Genomic DNA, 9,922 nt, shown 5'->3' with positions numbered 1-9,922 from the left:
ACTACTACTACTACTACCACTACTACCACTACCACTACTACTACTACTACTACCACCACCAGCAGCAGCAGCAGTGGCAGCTAACATTTCTATAGCATTTACTATGTACCAGGCACTTTGCTAAGTGCTTTTTATAAATATCATCTCATTTGTCCCTGGAAGGTAGGTGCTATTATTATCACCCCCATTTTACAGATGAGGAAACTGAGGCAAACAGGTTAAGTAACTTGCCCAGAATCAAATAGCTCATAAATGTCTGAGGCTGAATTTGAACACAGGGCTTCCTGACTCCAGACCTGGCACTATATCTACTGCACTACCTACTATTTCATAAAATATGTAAGTACCATAAGTGAAACACACAAAAAAAGTGTTATGGAATTATTCAGAGGAGGAAGAGATGATTTCCAACAGACCATGGAAGTCTTTATAGAGCAGTGCTAATGTCTGACCTAAGTAATGAAAGATGGAAAGAACTCGGGAAGGGTGAGTATAAGGAAGTATGAGGATAGTGACAGGTGTAGAAAAAAGAAGGGCAAGTTTACGGAACAGAATAATCCAGTATGGCTAGAAATAACACAAGAATAGTGTTCGATGTGTGCCAGATCATTAACATACTTGGATACAGTGTGGATTTTATCCCACAAGCAGTCCGAAGTCACTGAAGGGGGTAAAAGAATCAGAACTATAGCAGAAAAAAAAAGCGAGAGAAAGTTGAGGAAGTAAAAGCCCCATGTTCTTATTTCTATACCTCTTCCCTGATGACTTTCAGTTCAAGCTTTCCAAATAGAATAGCTGCCTAGATTGTAACGATGGCAATGAGAAAAACAGAAGACAGAGGGGGAGACAAAGAGAAAATGACCTTGCCTCTTCCCTCTCTTGACATGACCCCATCTTTAAATGAGGGTCACCTTCAGCATAAATGAAGCAGGCACATCTGCTTCCCTATGTATAGGTTTTAACCTTCATCCTCAAACCCTTGCTTAGACTTCCATAATACATTCTAATTACCAGCCTTCTCTTATCACTGTCACAAAGTTGTAAGATGTCGCAAACTCGTAACTAAAAATTATATACTCTTTTCTTTCTCCCTCCTTGTATAGACTATCATTGCATTGTACTTAGCAAGTCTGAGATGAAGCATAACTGCCCTTGGTTTTTATAGACTGACAAAGATAAACATACACACTTATGTACAATAGCTGTGAATGTTTTACATTCAGAGCTCATTTAATTGACAGAGATTTGCTCTGTAAGCTAACTAAGCTCTCCTGCCTTAGGCTGTAATATCAATAAAATCCTCCTGATTACTTTAGGTTTTACCAAATTTTATTTTGAAACGTGGGGCTCTTCCACAACACAAGTGAAGACAGCTATGGACCCACGTAATTACTACTCTTGATCACCATAAAGTTCTATTCCCAAGAAGCTCCAAAGATGTGTAGAGACCCAAGTGAAGGAACCTGAAGACTCACCTGCCCAAAACACAACACAGAACTTCCACTGGGGGTGCCAGGAAGGCTCTCATGGCTTTTAAAGCGTGCTCCTTGATTCTCAGGCATCCTGATTTTGGTTTCTCACTAGGGAACAAGGGTATAATACAAAGATCTCAACAAAAACTGAAGAAAGAGAAAGAGAAAATTATAAAACCAAGCAAAATGTCTTCCTGTCTTATATTCCAGTCCTTTTACACCATACATTTATCGATCAGTTCTCTACCAAACCATAGTTTGTAACTCTAAGTGTACTTCACAAGTCAGTGTCAGGGGTCCCCTGGATTTTGCTTCTACCTTTCACTTTAAAAATTATGTACCTAAAGTAAAGAACAGGTCTCTCTAGAAGTTCAGACTTGCATCAGACCCAGATCTGAAGAGCAAATTTTAAGTGTTCTTTTACATCCTTTGAATCATAAACTAGCCTTTTAAATAAGGTTGTTACTTATTAAATTAGGTTGTTACACATCTCTTATTTACCATGATGCCTTAGGCCACATGTAGCTGTACAGCACTCTCCTATTCTTGGTATAAAAATATGAAGGGGTGACCTTACGACCCTTTATAAGATCTGCTTTTCTGGTAAAGAGGACTGAATACACGACGCTGAATACAGTTTCAGGTATCACCTCTCCATCCACTGACTTGGGGTCCAGTTGAATAAAGAGCATTATTAAGGACCAGTCAATCAGGCCTTGCATCAAGACTGCATGAATAGGAGAGAACAACCCAATTCCCTCACACACTCTAGAAAATAAGCAAGATGTATTAAGAAATAAAAAGAGAAACCACAGTAAGCATCTTTACTCAGTCTAGGTGGCCAAAGGGAGGTAAGCAGAAATCTGCAGAAACTACAGGGGCTGAGACAAAGGAGCCAAAAGAGGAAATTTAGCATTCCAAGTAAATTGCCTGAGTATAGCAGGAAGCTAGAGGGGCAGTCAAGAACTTGACAGAACCCAAAAGAAAAACAGAGTTCTCCACTACAGAGGTTCCAACCCTCTGGGCTCTGAACTTCATGTCTAGGACATGAAGACTAGAACCTGAAAAGTGACAAAGTTTTTCCCCAGAGGTCAATGATCACTTCACATTCTCCACAAGTTAATATGAACTCCATGTCATGGCCTTGAAGAGCTCAGTCCATGGTAAAGGAGAGTCAGTGACTCACTCCTAAGTGTAGAGCAGACACCAGTGGAAAGGAGAGCTAGCAGCAGACCCCAGAAAATACAGATCAGACCCAAAGAGCATCACCCCTGCTGAGTGCACAGTTTCAAAGAAACACAGAATCAAAGAACACAGGAACTGGAAGGTACCTTTAAGGTCATCTATCTTAAGTAATCCACCCTCTGCTAAGGAACACACTACCTCCACAAGCAGCCCATTTCATTTTGGTACAGACCTATTTATTAGTAAATTCTTCCTTATTAAGTATGAACATTTGATTTAAGCCAGAGAAGAGCTTGGAATAATTAAGAGCACTATGCATCTTCTCAAATATAATCTAGCCTACTATCTCCTGTTCAAGTCTGGCCCCTGTTAGTGAACAGTGGTCCATCTGCAATATCTATTCAAGATTAGTCCTAATGAACTAAATAAATGTACTGCCATCCAACTGCATTTGATAATCTGTACAGCATTTCTTTTTTTTTTTTTTGCTTTCTGGAGGGCAATTGGGGTTAAGTGACTTGCCCACAGTCACACGGCTAGTGTTAAGTATCTGAGGCTGGATTTGAACTCAGACCCTCCTGGCTCCAGGGCCAGGGCTCTATTCACTGCACCACCTTGCCGCCCCTAGCATATGTTTTTTAATTAGTTTTTCCTGTATAGATTACCAGGAAAACCTCATTTGTGTGGCTGTGGATCTCATGGAAAAGGGTTCCATGGCTCCAAGTAATCGACATCATGTTATCCACAAAAAAAAAAAAAAAACCTCTAGAGAACCTACTACTAAAAAATATCCCATTTCATTTGGACTTTGTATAGGACATTTTTCATGCCAGCGGTCAACACTTTTAGCAAAACTATTTCCCCATTTTTTGCCTCAAATGGCACTAGTAAGCAAAGGTTCACTAAATAACTTTCTGGTTGCAAGTACTAAGAAATTTCGTATGGCTTTAACATATGAATGGGAGATTTGTTATATGCCCATAAGGTATTTTTTTTTTACTGCCAAGTCAAATGCTTTCTTTGTAATCAAATTATAACCACAGGGGGATAATAAAATCTTGACACCATTCAGTCATATATTGCTATGAAAATGTGATTTGATACAGAAAGTCGTTTGTGAAAGCAAGCCAGTTCATTTCTCATATTTTCAAGGACAATAAATATGATATATGTGTAAACAATTCTCATAAAAGTTTTACAGACAAAAAACTAGGCTGAATTGGCATTAATGATATCACTTCAATTACCTTTTTTGGTAATAATATATTCTTTGGAAATCTTCACCCCCTTTGCAAAAGAGTTAGAATTGTTTCATTCTTTGTATTATTATCCCCAGTATTTAGCATAATCCCTGATATAATAAGTGTTTAAAATGCTTGTTAGCTGATCATTAGATAAATATTTTAAACATAAAAACACTGAATTCAGATTGAGAAATATTTTTTGGACATAGTCAATGCAGAAACTTGTTTTGGTTGACTATAAATATTTATTACAAGGGTTTTTTTCCTTTCTATCTTTTTTTTCATTGGGGTAGGGGGAGATAAAATAAATTTTAATTAAAAATTTTATCACTATGTAAATTGAATCCCAGATCAGTCCCAATCTTACCAAGCTTCAGACCCACATCACTAATCGCCCACTGAACTTTTCAAAGTAAATGTCCCACAGACATCTCAAATTGAATTAATCACTGCCCTTCTCCCCCTGCCAACTGACCTTTCCTCCAAATTTCCCTTCTACTGAAGGCACTACCATTCTTCCAGTCTACCAGGTTACTAATGTTGGTGTTATCAACTCTCGACTCTCCCTCATCCCATTGATCAGTTTCAAATCTTGTCATTTCTAGCTCAACAACATTCCTCTCATCTCCTTCTCTTTACTCACAGTCACCACCTTATTTCAGGCTCTTAAAACTTTTTGCCTAGATTCCATCTAGCCTAGACTACTGAAACAGCTTCCTAACTGGTCTTCCTATCTGGTGCTTCAATCCCTCCCCACTCCAGTCCATCCTCTATAGAGCTGCCAAAGTGACTTTCCTTAAACAGAGGGCTGATCATGTCACTTCTCCACTCAATAAAGTCCAATGGCTTCCTACTGCCCAAAGGAAAACAATTTGGAATTACGACAGAAAAGTGACTGAACTGCTCACTGTCCTTTGATCTAGTGAAACCAGGATTGGGCCTATACGCAAAATAGGCAAAGACAGAAAGGTTTCAAGTGTTAAACAAATATTTATAGCAGAATTTTTTTTTATCATAACAAAAACTAAAAACAAAGTTTGTGACCTCAGTTAAGGAAATGACAGAATCGACAATGATAAATAAAAATGTAAAAAATAGTATCATACTGTAAGAAATGATGAATCTGAAATATTCATAATGAATGTTTATAATATTTATAAATATAACAAATTAATATTTATAAAAAGAGGTGAACCCTTGCAGAGCGAAATAAGCAGAACCAGAATGTGAAAAATCACTACCATAATAAAGACAAAAAGAACATTAAAGGGAAGACAAATGCAGAAAAACTGTAATAAATAATCTTGGTCCTAGAGAACAGACAATGAAAGTGATACCTCCCCCACTCCTAAGACCCAGATGGAAGAGTACAGGGACTGAATGTTAGACATAGTCTCTGTCAGATATCCTTATCTTATTTGGTTGTTTTTACTTAACTAACTTCCTTTGTTGCAAGGGAGGGTTCAACTCTGGGGATAGTGAGCATATATCTAGGAATGACAATGACATAAAATCAAGACAATTAACTTTTTAAAAGTTAATATACTTTTTTTAAAATCTGTGAATGTCAGAAGTTTACTGTTTCATGTAGTGTAAGTTTTTTGTTTGAATATTCAACCTTGTTTGAACCTGGCTCCCAAGGTTACTAAATTAATGATTTGGGTTTCTATGAAATAAAGAACCTATTTAAAAATGTATATAAGAAGCCTGGGCAATCAGAATTCAGACCTTGTAATAATCAACTATCTCTTACTTTAACGATTAGTTTAAAATAACCATCTTTTATCTCTCATAAAAGGAGCTACTGAATGAAATTTTCACTTTTTCACAATTTCACCCACACAAGATTCAAAACTGATAAGTCATGAGGAATCATGACCAGAAGGATTTTACGGATTGAAGGACCAACTTCATTTTCACAGAGGAAAGTGATTTGCATAGTCCTATTAGCTACTTAGTGGCAGAACTAATCATCATAAACAAGCATTTCTACAGCCCTTTAAGGTTTCAAAAGCATTTTACATAGATTTAACTCCTCAGATCCTCACAATAACTCTAGGAAGTAGGTGCTGTCATTCCCATTTTACAGATGAAGAAACTGAAGCAAAGGGTCACACAGCTAGTAAAAGACTGAGACAGGATTCAAGCTCTGGTCTCTCTGGCTTCCACGTCTTGCTCTCCAGAGACCCTCAATCCTCTTGACTTTAAATCCAAGGGTATTGCAACTACACCAATTATTAGATACATTCCAAAATTGCCTCTGTTGCTATAGCATAATATGGTGGTATGTTAGTTAATATGCTTATAATAGCATTAATATTATTAATAACATTAATCATTGCGACATTATACCTAATGTGCATAAGAAAAGTGGTGTAAACACCCCCAAAATAAGTTTCCTTATAGACTTTTGAGAACTAAATCCATTATCTTGAAATTCTACCCCACAAACATCTTTTATAAGATCCCCGACACCAAATTTAACTCCTGCTTGTTTTTTTTAACTGAAGGAAGTGTTTAATTTTAATCGTACATTAAGAGCATAGATTTGGAACCGGAAGGGGCCTTAAAGGTCACCAAATCTAAACTGCTCATTTTATAGATGAGGAAACTGAGGTCTAGAGAGGCAAAGCGCCTTGCCCAGGATCATACGGCTAGTATCTGAGGTGCGATCACCCCCACCCCCACCCACAGCGCTGCACTCGCGCCCCTCCGGGCTCATGGGCATCCTCCGCCACAAACAACATCAGACCACGCGGGGGTCCTGAGCGCTCGGACCGGACCGGCCCGGCCGCAATTACGGTAATTAAGTCCCGCTCTCGGGGCTCGCCCGTGGCCATGCACCTCCGAATACCGCGTTCTGGGCTTCGGAGACAGGTGAGGCTAGAAAGCGCGCACGCAGCCCCGAGGATGAGGGCAGCCAGGAGACCACCAACCAATCCACCCAGCTCTCATAGAGCCCCCAGCCCCATTCCGCTCCCACTCACTTACCCGCCTCCAGTATAAATCCAGCCCCACAACCAATAGCAACCTCCCGGGCGCCCAGTGCATGCAGGGAGAACAATTCCGGCTAATCGGGAGCGAAGAAGCTGGAGAGGGCGGGGCTAGAGGGCGGAAATTGCATTGCAAGCTGGGAGGAGAGGCTGGTGATGTGTTTTCTCCCGGAAGGAGGTCTGAACCTGAGGAGGGGGAGAGAGGCCGAAGCGAGTGCCGCAAAGGCCAGTGGGAGGAGCCATTTGCGGGGGGCGGGGGAGGAGGGGGGAAGCCTTTCAGTGTGATGGTGGATCTCTGTTGTCTGGGCTGCGCCCTCTGCTGCCCCCTGCTGGATTGGGAGGACTGAGTGTCCTCGGGAACCAGCCCTCCTGTCATCGCCTGCTTCTTTGGGTGTCAAGATTCTCTTAGCTAGCACTTCCATAGGGATTTGAAAGCACTTTACTTGTGCTGTCTCCAGGAGAAATGCCAGGAGCAGAACAGAGGTCTCTATACAACTGACCAAGACCTTTGATACTGTCAGTCATGAGGGCTTATGGAAAATTTTGTCAAAATGTGGTTGCCCAGAGAAGTTCATCAGCATAGAATGTCAATTTCCTGACAACATATTCGCTAGGGATAATAGACAAGCTCTCCTGCCTTCCCCGGCACCAACAAAGTGAAACGAGGCTGTGTGCTTGCTCCCATGCTTTTTAGCAGGATGTTTTCAGCCCTGTTGTCAAATGCTTTCATGGCATCAAGGTCAGGTCACTGATGGTGAATTCTTCCACTTGAAAAGGCTACAAGCCAAGACCAAAGTGGAGGGAGTGTTGGTGAATGATGTTCTGTTTGCAGATGATTGTGCACTCAATGCAGCCTCTGAAGCTGAGATGCAACAAAGTATGGATCAATTCTCTGCTGCTTGTGCCTAACAATTAACACCAAGAAAACACAGGTGCTCTGTCAGCCACCTCCACACCATCCATATGTGGAGCCATTGGTTACAGCAAATGGAGAAGTTATGAATGCTGAGTTCACATTAGTTCACTTCCCTTAGTAGTGTACTTTCCAGGGATGTGCACATTCATAATGAGGTTGGCATGCACATTGAGAACTAGCTCAGTGTTTGGGAGGCTCCGAAGGAAAGTATGGGAGAGAAGAGGTATTAGACTGACTACCAAACTGAAGGTCTACACTGCCATTATACTGACATCATTGTTGTATGCCTGTGAAACCTGGGCACTCGAGTACTGCCATACCAGGAAACTGAATCACTTTCATTTGAATTGTCTTGGGAAGATCCTGAAGATCACATGGCAGGATAAGGTACCAGACACTGAGGGCCTTACTTGAACTAAACTGCCAAGCGTTCAAACTCTGCCTCAGAGAGTGCAACTCTGGTGGGCTAGCCACATTGTTTGAATGCAAAACATATGCTTGCTAAGAAGACTATTTTATGGAGAACTCACACAGGGCAAGCACTCACATGGTGATCAGAAGAAGCCATAGAAGGAGCGATGCAAGGACACTTTTGTTTGAGATGAAAAACCCCATCCAAAATTTAATCAAGAACACAGAGCTCTCTTAGGATAAGAACAAGAATTTATTCTCTTCCACCAGGAGAAGAGAGTGGTCTTCCCCAAGACTGGTCTCGAGGAAGAAACACTCAATGTGCGGCAGAACAGAGATTTTAAACCCTAACACAGCATGGTCATATTTCCCCCATTGTCCCTCACTCCCATTGGTTGGTGGAGTGAGCTTGGGCTGTCCCTGACTCCCACTGCCCACAGAGGCAGGAAAGCAGACAAAGGACTGAAGCTAGGTGGGGATTGAAAGATTCCTGAAAGGGCTTGCTGCTGATTGACAGCAGTAATGGAGGGGGGAAGAAGAAAGTTAACAATCCAAAACTGCCTGAGAAGTTTTCACTCTCCCAGACACTCTCAAGGTCTATCTCAGGAACTTTGGAATTGATTGTGTGACACTGGGAGTCACTGATTGATTGGGAGACACAGGCGCAGGACCACTCAGCATGGCAAGCCCATGTCAAAGAAAGCACTGTGCTCTGTGAGCAAAGTAGAATTGGAACAGTTTGGGGTGGCTAGGTGGCGCAGTGAATAGAGCACCAGCCCTGGAATCAGGAGAACTTGAGTTCAAATTTATCCTCAGACACTTAACACTTACTAGCTGTGTGACCTTGGACAAGTCAATTAAACCTCAATTGCCCTGCCCTCCCCCATCCAAAAAGCAACAACAATAATAATAATTGAAACTGCTTGAAGGAAATGCAAATTTAGAATATCAACACCAAATGTTCACACAGACTATCTGTGCCTGACCTGTGGTGGATCATTCCTGGCTCGGACACACTGAAACTTAACTTTAGCATAGTGATGTCATTTTGGTCCTTTTTGAGAATGAAGGATGACAACCAGCCAACCAACTTGTGCTGTCTCTTTTGCACCTCCCAAAACCTCTGCTCTTATTATTCCCATTTTACAGATGGGCAAACTGATGCATGTAGAGGTGAAATGATTTGCCTTGTCCAGGATCACACAGATGTTAAGTGACTGAGTCAGAATTTGAGCTCAGGTCTTCTTGACTCCAAGTCCAGCCCCTCTGAGCCACCTATTTATTATAATTGTTATGAGGGCAAAATGAAACAATGAATATAAAGTTCTTGGTAATCATAGGGTACTGTTGTTATTATTATTAATATGACTTGGGCTCTTGTCTCTGGCAGACTTTAGGGTTCTACTTACAGTCAGATTAGGGAGAATTAGGAGGTGGAAATGAGAGCCTACCTGAGGCTTGTGCCCTCAGGCAAATCTCAGTTACCTCATCGCTTAAATAAGGGCAGTGAACTAGGTGAGCTCCAGGCCCTCCTTCCAGCTCTAAAGCACAAGATCCCTACATCACTTAAATTTCACTGAACCCTAGTTTCCCTATCAGGAAAACCTGGAATTTGAAGATCCACTCCAGCTAAAAGATCCTGGAGCATCATCACTATTTGTCTTACTTCTCCCCTCTAATCCTGCTGCAAGCACCCTAATT

At 41.2% G+C, this 9,922-nt stretch overlaps 1 protein-coding gene across 5 annotated transcripts in view; it reads right to left on the bottom strand.

Moving 5' to 3' along the window:
• RAD52 (RAD52 homolog, DNA repair protein) overlaps positions 1 to 7,020 on the bottom strand; it is a 23,347-nt gene extending 16,327 nt beyond the window's left edge. For 3 of the 5 annotated variants that reach the window (XM_069094351.1, XM_069094348.1, XM_069094352.1), the window contains exons 1-2: positions 6,893 to 7,020; positions 1,476 to 1,580 (exon numbers count right to left, since the gene is read on the bottom strand). In XM_069094351.1, the coding sequence (XP_068950452.1) occupies positions 1,476 to 1,562 (87 nt within the window). In that variant the 5' untranslated portion in view covers positions 1,563 to 1,580; positions 6,893 to 7,020. The other 2 variants (XM_069094350.1, XM_069094349.1) reach the window with 2 other exon arrangements.
• Between the last annotated feature and the right edge of the window lie 2,902 nt (positions 7,021 to 9,922).

This window comes from Petaurus breviceps, unplaced genomic scaffold, assembly GCF_028583685.1.
Source record: "Petaurus breviceps papuanus isolate PSGF00001 unplaced genomic scaffold, PetGlider_PUasm1.0 216, whole genome shotgun sequence".
Taxonomy (NCBI): Eukaryota; Metazoa; Chordata; class Mammalia; order Diprotodontia; family Petauridae; genus Petaurus; species Petaurus breviceps.
This window is presented reverse-complemented; position numbering and strand designations above follow the sequence as displayed.